The following is an 18,394-nucleotide window of genomic DNA, read 5'->3' on the forward strand; positions in this document are numbered from 1 at the left end:
CATAGGTCGATGCTCAACCACTGAGCCACGCTAGACAGGCATGAGTCCCATTTTTTATTTATTTTTATTTTATTTTATTTTTTAAAAATATATTTTATTGATTTTTTACAGAGAGGAAGGGAGAGGGATAGAGAGTTAGAAACATCGATGAGAGAGAAACATCGATCAGCTGCCTCCTCACCCCCCCCCCCCACGGGGGATGTGCCCGCAACCAAGGTACATGCCCTTGACCGGAATCGAACCTGGAACCCTTCAGTCCGCAGGCCGTTGCTCTATCCACTGAGATAAACTGGCCAGGGCATGAGTCCCAATTTTAGATGAGGAAAATGAAGCACAGAGTGGTTAAGAGACTAGCCCAAGGCCACACAATTTATAAGTAACAGAGCCAGGGATATAATAAAAAATGAATTATTCTCTGCTCTTATCGCACTTTGTTTATACCTGTAGTCCTTAACCCAAAGTCTGAATCTCCTTTACTAGATTATGAGTTCCTGGATGTCAGGGCCATAACTTCTTATTTATCTGACAAAATACTCAGTGAATGTTAGAAAATTGGATGAGTTGGAGTAGAACAGAATGGAATGGAAGGATACATGAGGGAACTGAATGAAGTAACTGGCTTGCCTGGGATTTCCAGTCCCAGAGTGCCTTGTCTTGCCAGTCAATTCCCTGAGACTTGAGCCCACTCTGGTCACGCTATTAGAGAGTCATATGAGAGTGCAGAAATAGCTAGTGTCTTTGCTTCCCATCTTAAGGCAGACTGCTGTTGGCGTTCAGGAGACATTCAGTGAATACCCGTGGAAACGGAACTACTCAGTAAAAGCATTTATTTTCCATGTAATAAGATGCCTCCAACTTCCTCTCAATGTCCACAAGTGGCCCATAGTTCCATAAGCACATACTATTCATGGAGTTCTTCCTAAAAAATAAAAGCTGCGAAACATATTGGAGGGGCGAATGAGATAGAGCACAAGTCTACTATGGAAGACAGCAAATAATGGTAGAATTTTCTAGCTCAAATCAGGTTAGAACTGCTCAAAAGTTAATTTTTTAAAAACAGTAATAATAATTACTAGAAGAGTAATATTTACTGAGTACTTACTATGTACCAGGCACTGTGCAAAGTTCTTTGACTGTATCATCCTGGTTAATCCTTATAAAAGTCCTATAACAGGACCACTACTACAATCACTGTTTTCCAAATAAGGAAGCTGAGGTTTAGAGAGGTCACTCAGCTTGTTCAAGATTGCACAAACATAAGTGGAACACAAGCTGGGGTTAGAAGCCAAGTTAGTCTGATAACCAGGTTTTTTATATTTTTTAAATAACCAGGTTTTAATCAGTATATTTTAGGACAACTCTTTTTAATTACCTTTAAAATAAGACCAGGTGGGAGATCAGTATAGTTTAGCTGTTGAGTGAGGATGTTCTTAGTAGAGTCTTGGATGGCATGGGATCTGTACAACCTTCTGACCTTCAGCTTCTATGTATTTCCCAAGAGGGTTTGCTGGCTGAGTGGCCCTGAAGAGTGTGTCTTTGTACATTTGTATTCATTCCTTTCTTTCACTCTTGGGTTTCTGAGACAACCACCCAGTACCCCTACACTGCCCCACCAAACTCCTGCCCAATCCATGGGTCCATTCGATTTCCAAGCCTACGTGTAAAGTTTAGGGCCTTGGACTGAAATAGATGCCCCTATGAGCCAAGGTAAGGCTGCAGATGGAAACCCACATCATTAGTGAGGCTAAAGAAATATGTAACTACATCGCTGAACTTGTTTAAGGTTTATTGGTCCATTCTCACCACTTTTTACTTCTTTGATTTTCATCCCCATCAACAGCTATCAATTAGTGATCATTTTCAGCTGAGACTGGCAGATTCAGTCCACTAATGGCAGAACTGAGACGAAGGTGGGATCTGCTACACCGAACCATCATCCCAGCCACTTAGATAGGGAAATTGTTTTTCAGGGTTTTATGCTGCCATTTCTGTACGTCCTTTAATGAATGCTTTCTGTCCGTAAATGAAGCAGATATGGAAGGAGAGGTGAATAAGTGCTAACATAAATTGCAGTGGGTCAACCACAAATACAGGCTTCCAAAAAAATTGTTCTTTTTTTTTTAAGTTTAGGTTAAGGTGCTTGCTATTTTCTAAAGTACTTCCTGGGTTTTATTAGTGTGCCAGATGCATCAAAAATTGCTATTTCAAACCTTTAATTTGTAATTCATACATCAGATTGGAAGGTTGCTTTAAAAAGAAAAGGATAAAGATCAGAATATAATGAGTGCTTTTCCCATTATATGTGTCTTACTGATTCACCAGTTACATGATAGGTAATGGATATTGAAATTGAAATTAGCAGACTCTGAAAAGCTATGGTTGACTTTTAGTTTTGGGGAGATACATTTCTTTTTAGGCGTGATTCCTATGTACAAGGAAAAAATTGGCAATTGGTGGGAGAAATACTTTTATTGCACACACTTTATTTGTGTAAGTAATGACTGCATATGGTTTTAGCATCTATACCCCAGTCACTTTCCATTAACCTGAATCATATCCAGAAGCTGAATGATTGTGCGGTCAGGCTGACCATTTCCCCACATCCTATGTGTGCCTTGTTGCTTTACAGCTCGGCTTCGGATCATTCCTTGGAATCATCGGATCCAACCTCGTTGAGAACAAACGGCAGATGGTAAGTTTTCATTACTATAGAATCAAGTTCTTCATCTGAAAGTAACACATTTCTTAAGGTTGCCCAAATTGGGCCACACACAAAAACAAAAAACAACAACAACAAAAAACCTGCTACTTTGCCTTTTCGCCTAAGCCTCCAGGGAACTTGTTTTTCAGTGACCCTGTGGTTGGGACTTGTTCTCATCTTGTCTGATGCTCCCTGAGTGGCCTAGCTAGTTTCCTCAAGTCACAGGGATACAATATTTTGGATCTTGCCCTTAGCTTTCCTCCTCACTCCCAGAGGACTGCCCCAGCCTATCCAGTCAGGCAACTATCCTCGCCTAAAATGCCTTTGTTTCTGTGATTTTCATTGCCACAGCCCCAGATTATTGGACTGTCACATCTTTCTCTCTGATGTATAATCTTTTGAAGAAGTTTTTGTAGAGGGTTCCCACTTTTAGAAAGATATAATCTAGGGTACTTTGATTAAGAGAACAAATATACTTGAAGCACATAAAAGACAAAATAAAATTATGGAGCCCTAAAGTATTTTCATTATCTGTAGTTCAAAACTAAGTATGTTGTAAATTTGAAAGGGAGGATGAGCATATATAACAGGAGTTAAAATTTAGAAAGTTCTATGTCCTGATGGGGGCCCACAAGGGCAAGCTGTTGTATTTTTCTGGTTCAGTCTGAGAAAGCTTCCTAGAGGGCAGGAGAAGAAGGTATAGACTGAATTGCAATCATATTGTAGTTGTATAGGGCTTGTAAATCAAGATGCCTGGTGAGTGGTCAGATGGTGGACTGATTAGGCTCCCCCAGTATAAGTCTCTGCGCATCTTGACTTTGATAATGGGGTCTATTTAACAGCAAGTTTAATCAGATAATGTAATAGCTCTAGGGACAGAGAACTCTAACCATATCTCTTCCCCAGCAATGTGGGGAATCGCCCTCAGGGGGGTTCTAATAGTTCTTGTTTTCCATTTCATCTGGACTCCCCCCTGCCAGTTGTGTTTGCACTTTGGATCTAAATTATTCAAAATAATAGGGGAGTTTTAGTTGTAGAGTTGATCATAGCATAGCTAATAATGCCAATTTCATGACATTGTTCATCCATTATTTACCAGTTCTCAGTGCTGTGAAGTGAGATTTATGGGGAGAGGTTTCTCAACAACTCCCAAAGGAGATAAGCATTTCCCCCTAGCCTGTTGAGGTGGGAGAAATTTAGGGTGGCCTTGGCTCTGATTCCTCCTTCTCCCTGGAGAGGTGCTTAATGCCATGCTATTTCCCCCTCTATCCCCCAAACACCTCAAGGAAGAAAAACGCTGAATCTATCTAGTTCTGAGGGTCAACACGAGTAGATGGTGGACTCAGGCTGCACCTATCCATGCCCCTGGAAACACCTACTCCCTACCACCTTTGTAATGGAAGACAAATTATTAGGAATATTTCTGTTGTTTAACTAGGTCAGAGAATAGGGCAATCTAGTTCAAGCAACGTTTTTCTTACTTGAAATTTTTCATATGCACCACAGAGAGGCTTCAGTGTCAGAGGCTTCAACCTTTGTAAAATGTCTTTGACATTTAAGTATTAAGTTGAATTTTCTCTTTATTCGATGATGCAGAAGACCATGTAGGGTTTTGCAAGGCCCCAGAATCATCTCTGTATTCATCAGTGCCTACTATGAGGGGTTGGGAAGAACATTGGACTAGGAGTTGGTGGGCACCAGACTCTTGTGTGGACTAGATGGTGATCCTGGGCACACACACCACTTCCCCTCTCTGAGCCTCTAATTTCACAATAAATTAAATAGAGAGTTGGACTACATGATGTCAAAGGTCCAACATTTTTCTGAATCTGAGAATGGAAGAGTCACACAGTCAAATTCTGCCATAGACAGCATGTTGGATACCAGCAAGCCTCTTCTTTGGTGCTCACAGAGTGAATTTCTTTATTTGCCCTGAAAATGTGAATGGTGCTTCATTGGCCCCTTCTCTGCCTTGCCCTTCCTCAGCTCCCACTAATCCTGCATGGCCGCAAAGAGCATCCTCATGGAGTGGCAAGCCAGAGTTCTGCTTTGTCTTTGGCAGTCTCTTGGGGATCATCTATTCTCCAGAAGCAGCAAGAGTGGAAAGCTAACAGACACTTTTGTTTTGTTCCCTTCACAGTTGGTGGCTTCTATCGTCTTTATCAGCTTTGGTGTGATTGCAGCCTTCTGTTGTGCCATAGTCGATGGGGTCTTTGCTGCCAGACACATTGTGAGTATTTTTAGTCCTGGTTTAAAGTAAGTGTGCTCTACAGCAAGGCTTCACTAAATCTGTGCTGGATGTGTGCTGAGTGCCCTGAGGGGAACAGAAGAGAGAGAAGATAGGATCCCTGTATCAAAGAGCTGACAGTCAAGATGAGGACACCCACGAACACACAGGCATCTAGAGAACTGAGTCTAGGCTGAGGGTATAGACTCCAAGTGCCAGAGTGGTTTATCTTGGACTTCAGAGGTCAGGGAAGGCTTCCCAGTGGTGGTGGGGCTGGAGTTAAACCTTTGGCATGTGGGTGACATTTGGAAAGGCAAAGACAGGGCAGTGGGACCAGGGGAATGGCTTGGAACTGATGTTGGCAAAGAGGAGGTAGGGAGAGAAGAGCAGGAAGCCACATAACTTCCTGAGAGACTTGACGTTTTCAATAGATGGCCTCTCTCTCCTTCAATAGCAACAAGAGCAGACCACCTTTTCTTGGATGCCTGAACTTTGCTGTCAACTACAGCAGTTATTGGAGAGTAGAGATGTGATTGGGGTCTAGGGAAAGTCCCAGAACTAGAAGCCTCCATTCAGAGCTCAGTCCTGGTGTTAAGATGCCAAATGCTTCCTACTCTGGAGAATCTGTGCCTTGAAAAAGGCCATTTTACTCCTGAAACCCAAATCTGTGCTTATTCTCTGGGGAAGCCTATGATTCAGAGCATTCCTATGTGGCTCTCCATAGGAGAGAATGGCATCATGAGCTAAAATGGTTTTCTCCATTTCCCTTTTTCAGCACTTTCTATTTCATACTATTCTAGACATCTGGCCTAGGGTCAACTTCTCCATTAGGCACAATAGGCACAAGTACCTATGATCCACACTATTTTCAGGCGCCCATAAAAATATTGTTTCTTTTCAAATCAGAAGAAAATGATGCACATTTAGGTCAAAAGAAAGTTTTCATATAATATGAATATACGGCAATTAAATAAGATATAATTAAAATAAATAAAATATAATTTTCAGTATTTTTTGAAGAAGGAAGGGGCCCACAAAGGCAAAAGTGTCTAAGTCCCAGGGAAGTCATAGTGTAGTTCTGATCTGGCCCACAAACAAAAGTCAAGCCACAGCAAATAACTGAGCCCCCACAACAAACTCCAATAGTCATTTGATTCCAACTGAACCAACATCAAAAATGAAAACATCTCATGAACTAGTTTGACTTTTTTTGTTTGTTTGTTTTGTTTTTCTAAAACAATTGAATTGGAGCAAAATTGTATTATTGAGATCTTCTGTGGATCAATGATATTTAAGTTCATTTCAGTCATGGGTTACTAGTGCAGGTCATCCTGAGGGAGTGTCATAGATATGGTTGGATATGGAAAATTATGATTTGCAACATTATTATTTCAATTTCAACTTGTTCTTGGGCCCTCCTCCCAGACATAACAGTTAATTCCCTCTTTGCCAAGATTAGAGGAATTCATATGGTCAATGCTGCTACCCAAGCAGTCTCTGAAATGGCATCTCTGGAAATAATTTCTGGGAAGGGGTAAAAGAAAAAGGTGGGAGAGAGAGGCCCTTTGTCCAGTTTTCTTTTAGGGCCAGGATATAAATGTAGGCCCTTAGATCAGACCCATCTCCTCTGATTTGAGCTGAGAGCAGCCATCTTTTTCTTTCTCGTTTTCTTCTTAAAAAGGCAAATGACACATCAGGAACTTATCCGCAATCCTATCACTCTCATATACCAATTATTATCATTTTTGCATATTACCTTCAGAGCACATACCTGTTTTTGTAGCATGGTTGCACTCAATCATAATATGCATGCTATTGTGTATTTAATAGGAACCATCTTGATAATAATAATGCCTTATTTTTGTGTAGTGCATGTAGCTTTTCATTGTGCCTTCACATCTATTATTTCATTTGAGACCCACAACAATCCTGTGAGGTATGTAGGGCAGGCATTCTTATTCCCACTTGACAAACAGTATTCACTCTACGGCGGTCTCCATGGCAACATAGGCCTGTGGCTAAGAAGCCTGCAATAGATTTTGATGGCATCATGAGCTAAAATGGCTTCCTCCATTTCCCTCCTCTCACTCCTAATTTTTTTAAAACATCTTTATTGAGATGTAGTTCACATCTCATATAATTCACCCATTTAAAGTATAAAATTCAGTGACTTTTATATATTCACAGTTAGTGCAAACTATCACCACATCAATTTTAAAAGATTTTCATCATCCCCAAAAGAAAACCCATATCTTTTATCTGTCACCTCCCCATCTCCCTACTTCCCAGTCCTATGCAACCACTAATCTCTTTCGCTACAGATTTCCCTATATTAATTAGCATCTCATAGTAATGTAATCATACAATATGTGGTATTTTGTGACCTGATTTCTTTAACTTAGTATAGTATTTTCAAGATTCATCCATGCTATAACATGTATCAGTGCTTCATTTCCTTTTATGGCCTAATAATATTGCATTGTGTGGATATACCAAAGTTGGTTTGTGCAGCTGATGGACATTTAGGTTGTTTCTACCTTTTGGCTATTATGAATAATGCTGCTATAAGCATTCATGTACAAGTTTCTGTATGGACATATGTTTTCATTTCCCTTGGCTATATATTTATGAATGGAATTGTTGAGTCATGTGGTAACTATATTTAACCTTTTGAGAAACTACCAGACAGTTTCGCAAAGTGGCTGTGCCATTTTACATTCCCCTTGCAAGTGTATGAGTGTTCCAGTTTCTCCACACCCTTGTCAACTCTTGTTATTATCTGACTTTTTAATTCTAGCCATCCTAGTGGGTTAGTGGGCTTGAAGGGGTATCTGATTGTGGGGTTGATTTGCATTTGCCGGAAACACTTAATGTTTTATTACTGGCTTCAGTCAAAGGCAATGGGTAAAAATCCAAATTATATTTACCAGAAGTTTCCTCTAATGACCTCTATCTGCCTTTGACTCCAGGCTCTGTGTACCTCCCACAGATAGTGGCCTGAAGGTAGCACATTTGACTCAGGGGGTTGGGGTAAAGCTGGATGAATCTTTAAGAAAACCTTTGTGTTTCCACTGTACCTGTCCTAAGACATCTGCCAGTTCTCATTGATACCCAGAGACTTTTGAGGAATGAGGCTTTATTCATCTATAGTAATATCTGTTGGCCAGTTTAAATTAAAGGTACATTTTGACCCTAGTATCGCTTGGATGGGTTAAAGCCAGCTTTTCCTGTTTTTGAAGCCCTTTAATGTCATCTTGCCCTGTCTTTTGGCTTGGGGCATATGAACTTCTCAAGACCTACTTTCCTACACACCCCTATAAATGTTTCTTATTCCTTTTCTCTCTCATCTCCTAATTCCTCCCTTTTCCCTCCCCCAAATATAGCCATTAACTAGATGGGAAAGTCATATTACCTTTCTGTGCCACAGTTTCTCCTTCTCCAAATGGATATAATAATAACCTACCTGTCAGGGTAAGTATGAGGACAATATGAAGTCATGGGTGTGTACATGCCCTAAGAGGGCTTGGCACAGAGCAGATACTCACCACAAAGCAATATCTGTTTCCATCCCTTCACTCCAGAGATGGTGAGCCATTAGATTAAAAAGGTTGCTGAGCCCTGGCTGAGTGACCTTTCCTTACCTCTCATTTGCATAGGCTTGTTCTTCCTCTGGGATCTCAATGTAGAATAACAACCAGAAACACCAAATGGGCAGCCATCGCATATGTGCATTTTCATTTAGGGCATTTGGTGGCTGAATGCTTTTTGCAGAACCAGGAGGTCAGGAGTGCTGTGACCAACAAGCACATCAAGTCTCCCATTCCACAGGATAATAATGACTTCTGCTATCACCCGAACATGGAAAATAAACCCTGCTGGGTTTGAACATGAGAACTCTCATTCCTTTCCAGCCCAACTCCAAGCTAAGGCAATAGGACAATGTACTTTTAGAACATTGGGCAGCCAGGAGGTTTATGTAGAAGCAGCTGATGGAAAGTCCTAGGTCCTTGATGGTATGGAGGCTCGGAGACAGGAGGCACTTGGGTGCCAGGAACAGGAGATGCTAAATCACATATGTGGGGAAAAGCAGCCACCAGGATTATTGGAAATGCTGAGAGAACTGGGGGCAAGGTGGGAAGCAATTGGTAAACTCCCATTGCCAGGGTGCTTTGGCCAAACCCTTAAGGTCAGTTTGCATAAACTGATTGTCCTGTCCCAAACTGCTTTTGGCCCAAGCCCCCTATCACTCAGGGGATGTTTAGTGTTACCCTGAAAGTGAACAACATCCCCTGCCTGCAAGCTTCCAGGTAGCATTGTGTCTATCTGTTCTATGCCAACCCCCACCCCCTGTACCCCGTGCCTGAGAGCTTCCTTACTAGGAAGTTGGCCAGGCCAATAGGTAAATCAACTTTTCTTAAGGCCCATGTTAGTTTTCTGGGATTTTGCAGTACTTTTGGAGTTCTCTGTCTTTATCTAATTTGTGTAAATGGCTCATAGTTCTGCTGAGTTAAAATCTCAGTAGCTGCCCATCCCCCTGGAGCTTGCTTCCTGAGCTCTTCCTTCTGGAAAAGCTGTGGCTCTGACAGCAGGGAGTACCTGTCAGCCAGCCCTGGTCCTGTCCTCAGGCGATAATGAGACCTCATTGTTAGAGCTATGCTGTCCAACCCCAGCCCCTCCCCATCATTTAGAAGTGTGATATTGCAATAACCTGGAGCTTTGAAGCTCAGTCCCTGTGAACTCTGTGCAAGAAGAAAAAGACTAGGAATAAAATGAGAGAGGAAATTTGAGGAAACCCATTTCTCAATCAATTTCCTAATTTCCCATTAACCAAGTGGTCCAATTGAAAGCAGTTATTAGAACATTTTTATCTGATCTTCACATTCTCAGTCTTCTTAGATTAACTCAACCCACTGCCTACTCTCTCAGGGTTGTGTGTGTGTGTGTGTGTGTGTGTGTGTGTGTGTGTGTGTGTGCTTTCAAATCTTTTATTACCCATCAGACCACTTGCTGCTTTATTTTCCAAAGCCAAAACCCCTTTGGTTTGGTGTTTCCATTTATAGGATCTGAAACCACTCTACGCTAACCGGTGCCACTATGTCCCCAAGACATCCCAGAAGGAAGCTGAGGAGGTGAGCCAGAATGAGGCTATATGTCTTACCTTTTGGGAGTCTTCTGTTCTGTCTAAAACTTTTTTCTTTTACTCCTTTCCAGGGGCCTAAGGCTGGCTGCTAGGTATCTATATTTGATTTGCTCTTCGGATCAGAGCACAGTGCTAATAAGGTTATGGTCATAGGTTGGAGCCTCATGAGGCCTAATAAGATTTACTTTGTTCTATGGACACAGGCTGCCCCTCTGCCCCTGCAGGCAGCCTCTCAGTTTGTGGCTTTGATCCCTAGAGAAACAGATAAGAGTACAGATGCCACAGTGCAGGGTCCTCCCCCATCTCTGTGGAGAATGGTTCAGTTGCCTGTGGTTCAGGTGCCCAAGCTGGAAGAAAATCAGGAGCTCCACCAAGGCACTAGGCCTAGACTAGGAGGCAGATCCTGCGTCCCCCACACACGAGGGATCAGGAAGTCAAATGAGGGTAATTGAGAGGCCTAGTTCCCTTGGAGGCTCTGGGGAGGGCCAGACTGATAATGTTTGAATTGGGTACATGAGAGTCTCTCTACACTGACCCACACAGCTCTCCTTGTATTCCATGTCCTTTCATGCAGAACTAGAGTTGGTGGACAGTGAGGTGAAGCACGGCTCCATGTCATTTTTGGAGAGCTTCCATTTCAGTACATAATAGCCCTTCCCAAACCCAGAGATCACTTTCATAGGAAACCGTACTGTGTGCTTGCTTCTAGGAACCTTGACACTTTGGTTCTCTGTTAATATCTAAATTGAAAGTCAGCTCCCGCCCCCGCCCCCAATAGTTAGAACAAATTTAAACTTGTGATTGGGAGAAAAGAGAGACGAGTGGATATAAAATGACCACTGCATTGCACAACTTCAGGGGAAGCCATTCTATATAAAATATAATGTGAAGTTATATTTTATGGAGTTAGGCAAAGCGATAGCCCTGCTCCCAAGGCATCAGGGCAAATACTTTTTTTTTATGGCCCTGCCACCCACTTGCCTTCTTTTTCTTTCCCCAATTACAAATTTACCATTTTTCTAACTATCCTCAGGTTAGAAGGGAGGAGTAGAAATATGTATGCTTATCAGAAAGGCCGTGAGCATTTGGATGAAAATGAATGCTCATTTACTATGAATATTCTCTATAACACAACAGAACAAATTTACAAGCACTTCATTACATCTATATATTCATCCATATGTGGGAGAGAGTCTGGAAAATTTCTTACCAACAAGAGTAAATGGAAATTAATCTTTAAAATTATTTGCCAATCAAGATGGGTAAAATGTCATTGCTCTTGTCTTGATTTCGTCATCATTGCTTTCTTATGTTAATTTGGTGACTGTAAAAATGTTAATTAATAACTTCCATAGGTTCACTGATAATCCTGGTCCCCCTAACCCTATTTTTCCTATATAAGGTCATAAGTTCCTCAACCAAAAATTCTCCTTCCACGAGGGTTATGAGGAACCTTACCCAGGCAGCTAGAGAGGTACCATTGTACTTCAGAGTGCATGTGACAGTCCCTCTGTCTTCCTTCCCATCTGGTCCCCTTTCCTATACCATGATTTGCCTTCCCCTTTCATATCCTCATTTCCTACTGTCTATTTGTTCTTCTGTCTGTTCTTCCATCCATCCTTCCTCCTCTCCATCTCCACCTTTCAGGGATGGGGCACTGAGGGCGTGGCTGAGGCTGGATTTGAGCCCAGCTATACAGTGATTTGCTTCATACACAATTCAGCCAGTCCCCCGCCCAGCCCTCCCGTGCATTGGTGTGTTCATCTCACAGCCATCTTTACCGTCTCCATCAGTCGCTAACTCACATTTACAATCCCAGAGGGTCCTGCCTCCCATGCAATGCCAGCTCATTTCCTCACTGTTGTGTGCCCTCAGGTGAACTGCCCTCACCTCAGCCGTGGATTCTGCACGCCTCGCATCCGGGGCAACACCTGCTTCTGCTGTGACCTCTACAACTGTGGCAAGTAAGAGTGGAGCCTCCAGGCATGGGAATATTGGTTTGATCACAATGGATGATAGAAGGGCTAGGATGGGGGAAGGACATGCCATAGGGATCAGAGAAGTAGAAGACCCTGGTCAGTTACTAGATTTCAGCCCAGATACATTACCTGCCTTCTCTGTGCCAGGAAGCATGTCAAGTGCTTTTAAATATTTGATCTCATTTCATTCTTATCTATGATGTCTGTAGAATTATTATCCCCATTTTACAGATGATGAGAGTGAGGCTCAGATGACACAGACAACTAGACCAAGGTCACACAGAAGTTGAAAATGATAGAGATAGGGTCAAACAGAGTTCTAAGTCAAAGTTGAACAATACTGAACAAGTTGCCCTAGCCAGTTTGGTTCAGTGGATAGAGTACCAGCCTGCGGACCAAAGAATCCTGGGTTTGATTCTGGTCAAGGGCACGTACCTTGGCTGCAGGCTCCTCCCTGGCCCTGGCCCTGGTTGAGGCTCGTGCAGGAGGCAACCAATTGATGTGTTTCTCTCACGTTGATGTTTCTCTGTCTTTCCCTCTCTCTTCCACTCTCTCTAAAAATCAATGGAAAAATATCCTCGGGTGAGGATTAACAAGTCATTATTGAGACTTTCTCTGTGCATGGGCCTGTTCTAGACACTGGAGATTCAGCAGCAAACAAAACAAAAATCCTTGCCCTCTTGGAGCTTCTATTTTTATTAGGGAAATCAGTCAATAAACATGAATATACAGGGTTGGGCAAAAGTAGGTTTACAGTTGTTCATATGGAAAATAATACAATAATTTAAAAATATTTGTAGAAGAATAAACTTCGTGTTTTGGGTACTCACAACTATAAACCTACTTTTACACCACCCTGTATAACATACCAAGTATTAATCAGAGCACTGAAAACAAAAGAAGCATGAAAGGCAGATAGATAGTAACAGGAGGGGAATGTGTGTGCTGTGTTAGATGGAGTATCCAGGGAAGGCCTCTTTGAGGAGGTGACATTTGTGTAGAGACCTGAGTAATGTGAGAGGGAAACCCAAGTAGATACCTGGGGGGAAAGAGTTTTTCAAGCAGAGAGAACAGCAAGTGCAAATGCCCTGAGGCAGGAGCAGAATTGGTGCTATTTCTGCTACAACCATTCTGGCTCTCTGCCCTCCAATTGTGAAAATATCAGTTACTCTTTCTTTCAAAACAAAAAGGAGTTAGGAATACAGAGACTACTGCTGTGGAGTTCACAAGCTAGTAGGGAAGACAGATACCTGAACAATTGATTGCAATATAGTATGATAACTGTGGTGGGGAATCAGTGGATGTACTGGGGACACTGGCAACACAAATGATTGAAAGTCAGTGTTGCTGGGGGGTGCAGTGTCAAGGGGGAGTTGGTGTGGGAGCTGAGACTTAAAGGATAAATAGGAAGTTAGGAAACAAACTAAAAGTGGGTGGAAGTTGAGAATTATTCCCAAGAATTGTGGGGGTGGGGTTATACAGTTATACAAGGGGGTAGGTGGTAAGAGCAGAGTTGTAGTCACAGGTCAAATTATGGAGGACTCCTTGGCCATAGAAATGCCTTTGGACTTGACTCCGTAAACAATTAGGATCCATTAGAGGATATAGCATGGAAAATGGATTTGAGTGTTTAGAAAGGAGCTAGGGGGTCACTGCAAGAGTGTAGACCAAAGAGAATGGATCCTGGATTAAGTTGCTTTGGAGATAATAGACAGCAAGGAACACTTTCAAGAGCAATTTAGAAAGTAAAATTGACAGGAATGCATGAGCAAAAGGTACAGAGTATAAGTGAATAGCCCTGCCTGTGGGGTGTGTCAGCCAATTCCTGCCCATGCACATATTTTCTCTAGACTCTCAGTGCAGGAGTGCTGAGGGCCAGGAGAGGGAGGGAGGAAGGGGGGAGTTGGCAGAAGAAGTCTGAATGGAGTTAGATCCAGAGGGGTCAGATGGATGCAGGCCCCCTCCTCACTCACATTCTCTGCTTTCTGTATGGGGCGGGATAGTTTCTCTAAATTGAGGATTAAAACCAGACAGATGGACAGGCTGGAGGCAGGGAAGAGAAGGGGTGAACACACACCAGTCCTTTACCTTCTTTGCTAGCACCAGTTTCATTTCGTTAAAAGGTTTGGTGGAGGAAAGGAAACTTAAAAACTCAAATGAGGTTTGGGGATTATCTGGGAGATTTAATTATTCATGTTATAATAATAACTAACACTTGTAAAGGACTTCCCTCCTAGCGGCAGTGATTGAGAGCTGGCTATAATTGTACTTCCTGAGTCCATCCTTCCAAAAATGATCAAAGGAATGTAAAATAGGTCCCAGGGGAATTGGGGTTCTGTAGCTATCTTTCCTTTTGCCTCTCTTTATCCCTCCCTCCCCTGCTCTGCCATTTCCTCTCTTTTTTCCTCCTCCCTCCTCTTAACAGCCTCTTCCCTACTCCTTGCTCCCATCTCCTTTCTGGCTTCAAGGCCTCCTGGGGCGGTGGCTGGAAGTTGGCCAAAATAGGGCCTGAGATCTGAGAATTAAACAGGAGGCTCACTGAGGCTGAGAAGCGATTCCTTGCAGACACACCTTTCTCTTTGCAATTAGGTGTATTTCTGATGAAGGTTTGAGTAAACTAAATCCTACTTTAAATTCCATTTAGCTGAGCCCTTAGATTTTTTTTTAAAGTAGAGAATCAAGCCCAGTTTATCTTTCTGTCAAATCTAATCTTCATAATAACTGACTTTCTCGTTTTTTTCTTTGTTAATTCTCACCCGAGGATATTTTTTCCATAGATTTTTAGAGAGAGTGAAAGGGAGGGAAAGAGGGAGAGGGAGAGGGAGAGGGAGAGGGAGAGGGAGAGAGAGGGAGAAGAGGGAGAGAGAAACATCAGTGTGAGAAAGACACATCAATTGGTTGCCTCCTGCATTCGCCAGATCATGACCAGGGATAGAACCTGCAACCTAGGTATGTAAGTGCCCTTGACTGGGAATCGAACCCACAACCCTTTGGGGTGTGGGCTGACGCTCTAACCACTGAGAAACATCATCCAGGGCTGACTTTCTAACTTTTTTAAAGCAAGTTATGCTAGTATTATCTTTAAGGTTCTAAAGGAATTTTATGAGGAGCTGTGCTAAACTCTGGGCTCGCTAAAGGCAATAAACATGACTTCATGTTATCTATATCCCAGGCTCCACCCAGCACCGGCCCAGGCATGAGTAAAAGCCCGATGAAAAGGGAGTGACATTTATTGAAAAGGAACAAAAAGAGGAACATCCTTTTCACCAGGAAAATAAAATATGGGACTAGGCAACTAAGAGGGTCATGGGGACATTGCTCTTTAAAGATCTTCAAACCTGGAAATGGTTTTCACCCACCTGGTGCCTGGTGACCAGCCTCAGGCAGCAGTCAAGGCCCTTTCCAAAGTCTGTCATGCTAAGATTCCAAGGGCAAGGCCACTAGAAAAGCACTTACTAAGCTCTTCATCAGGAAACCGTCACACTAGGTCATAAATCAAGACCATAAGACTTAAGAGGTGATGATCCTACAATAGAGGAGAAAGTTTACCTTGACCCAAGGCTTTTTCCAGCCAGCGCCCGAAGAGACCTAAACTCCAGGCCTAAATATAGCTAGCCGCAAGCATTCTGGGGCTCAGAGTCTTTAATTTTGCCGAATACGTATTTGTTTTCCTCACATGAAGCCTATTTTTAATCAATTGCCAGATCCTTCAGTCCGTTTCCTGGAAAGGAGGCCAAGAAAAAAAAGTGGGAACAAACACATCAGGCAGTCATTTGTTCAGTGCTACGGAAACACAGAGTTGCTACTGTCCCCTCAAAGCCACAGACCTTCTCTGACGTCAGGGGCAGTGAGGTTTTAATAGCAAACATAGATTATTTCATTTTGCCTTGTGCAGGAAGGTGGCTTTCTCTAGGACACAGCTCCTCAGTAGCAGCCTTTCAGAGCACTTTACTCAGCTTTGGAGAGGCCAAGTCAATATCACTGGTTTTCACTGTATAACTTAAAGGAAGTGAAAGGAAACAGGGGTGGTTTGTGAACTGCTTCAGTTGGTAATAAAATGAAAGATGTTAGCTTATTTTTACTCATTTCTTCCTTTGACAAACTTTTATCGAGCTTCTACTATGTGCCCGAGACTATTCTAGAAGAATACCTTTCAATAAAACATAATTTTACCCTTAAGGAACTTAATTTACCAGGGAGATTGTGGGAAGGGTTGGGAGATTAGACAGAATGCATACAGTAAAAGAGAGATGCACAGAGGCTGCCCTTGTCATTGCCTGCCAATCAAGAGTTGGCATATGGTTCCAGGTTCTTATCAAAGAGCAGAAGCATGCCCTTCTGCCTTATCCAGGATCTGTTGCCTCCTACTTGGGTAAATGGGGTCTGCAACACAGGTACACACAGCAAGGGGATGAGAGCCCATTATTGAGTGATCAATCTCATGATCAATACAATGATCAGTCTTGGAACTGTTATTCATTCAGCAAGTACCTATTGATGACCTATAACATTTCTACAACTGTGCAAGGAAGTGAGGGAGAAACAAATGTAGGTAAAAGACCACCCTTGCCCTCAAGAGATTACAGTTTAGACAGAGACATCATGTCCACCTTGGCTTGGTTGTAGCTTCAGTACCCAGCACAGTACTCAGTACTGAGTAGGCTCTCTATAGACATTGGATTAAATGAATAACTGAATTATTGACATATGTAAAGTGCAAACTAAGAATAACAGACTCGCCCTAGCCAGTTTGGCTCAGTGGATAGAGCATCAGCATGTGGACCAAAGGGTCCCAGGTTTGATTCCGGTCAAGGGCACTTACCTCAGTTGCAGGCTCCTCCCCAGCCCTGGCCCTGGTTGGGGCTCGTGCAGGAGGAAGCAACCAATCGATGTGTTTCTCTCACATCGATATTCCTCTCTGTCTTTCCCTCTTTCTTCCACTCTCTCTCTCTAAAAATCATTGGAAAAATATCCTCGGGTGAGGATTTTTAAAAAAAAGAAAAACAGACTCTCTGAGGCTATGGGAGTCCAGGGAAAAGGCTAATGAATTGGCACTGGAGTCCTTGAAGAAAGCCCTAGTGAGGTTGACTATTGAAGTTTTGAGCAGTGGAAGAGATTAGGATAGGCAGAGAATAGAAGGCAGTATCCTGCACACAGGGGGAGAAATCTGAGCAAATTTTGGAATAAGTGCCCATCAAGGCCAGTTGGGGACTCCAGCCTGGCTGGAGTGTGAACTCCATTTTAGAGTCAGATTATGGCAGACTGAGGAATTTGGACACATTTTCCTGAAGGTAATGGGAAGCTATGGAAGGGTTTTGATTAAATAAATGACTTAGTTTTTTAAATGTTTTAGGAAGCTAAATCAGGCAATGGTAGGGTCTGGCAGGGGATCCCTGCAGTCATGGAGGCTTGAGGGTAGGAGTGCTGAGAATGCAAAAGATGAAATTCCAGAGGAAGTTCTGTAATTCCAGAGACTAAACCAAATGGAACCATAAATCTCAAACAGAAATAAACCACACTAATTTGCTAAATCCTGAACCAGATCTAAGTATCAACGGTCTTTTGCTTCATAGTTCAGTAAAAAATATTTCAATAGCTACTGAACCCACTCAAACAGAAACCAAACGTATATTCTCTACAATTACTGAATATTTTTAAATGAACTGCTGATCTTCCATGTGGTGGCCTGTGCCTTTAAGTGTTAATGCCTTTAAGAACAAGATTCAAAGTTGAATCTTGTTGCCAGCAGCTGGCTCTTAGAAGGGAAAAAATATATAGCTGCATGTTTTGGTGGGGGCTCTTATTATGTGCTGGAGTGCTGCTTTCATACATTCTCTAATTAAATCCCACAGGCCCAGAAGGGTTAAGAAAGTTGCTCAGGGTCAGACCACAAATAAGTGACAGAGCCAGGGTTCAAATGCAGTCCTACTTCAGAGTTTGCTATGTTGTATCTATATGTACTGCCAGCCTGCCCTCAGTGTCTTAGGAGGTAGGCATAGATATTTTGGTGGCAGTCAGAAGCCTCTCCTGGGTCCCTACAAGCCCACACTTTCCCTTATACCCAGGCCTATCCTTTCCAGGGGATAGTCCCTGTCCAGCTGTGCTTTTTTGAGTTTAAGTAATCTGTGTGTCCTCCCTAACCCCATCCCCAGGACTGAGTACAGTGCCAACTAACAGAAGACACTCAATGTATGCTTATGGATGGTCTCTTCAATTATGTTCTGGAAAATACTTAAATCCAATTAAAATTCTGATGAATTGAAATACCTTTAAAATTCCACTATGGCAGCTTACTATGTAAAACAGTGGTTCTCTAACATCAGTGAGCATGTTAACACAGATTCCTG

The 18,394-nt window shown here is 42.5% G+C and overlaps 1 protein-coding gene across 2 annotated transcripts in view; it reads left to right on the forward strand.

Moving 5' to 3' along the window:
* TMEM255A (transmembrane protein 255A) overlaps positions 1 to 18,394 on the forward strand; it is a 54,697-nt gene that overhangs the window by 15,329 nt on the left and 20,974 nt on the right. The window contains exons 3-6 of one of the 2 annotated variants that reach the window (XM_008156112.3): positions 2,630 to 2,692; positions 4,842 to 4,931; positions 9,989 to 10,057; positions 11,944 to 12,032. In XM_008156112.3, the coding sequence (XP_008154334.1) occupies positions 2,630 to 2,692; positions 4,842 to 4,931; positions 9,989 to 10,057; positions 11,944 to 12,032 (311 nt within the window). The remainder of the gene's footprint in view (positions 1 to 2,629; positions 2,693 to 4,841; positions 4,932 to 9,988; positions 10,058 to 11,943; positions 12,033 to 18,394) is intronic. The other variant, XM_028132044.2, reaches the window with a different exon arrangement.

This window comes from Eptesicus fuscus, chromosome 1 (assembly GCF_027574615.1).
Source record: "Eptesicus fuscus isolate TK198812 chromosome 1, DD_ASM_mEF_20220401, whole genome shotgun sequence".
Lineage (NCBI taxonomy): Eukaryota > Metazoa > Chordata > Mammalia > Chiroptera > Vespertilionidae > Eptesicus > Eptesicus fuscus.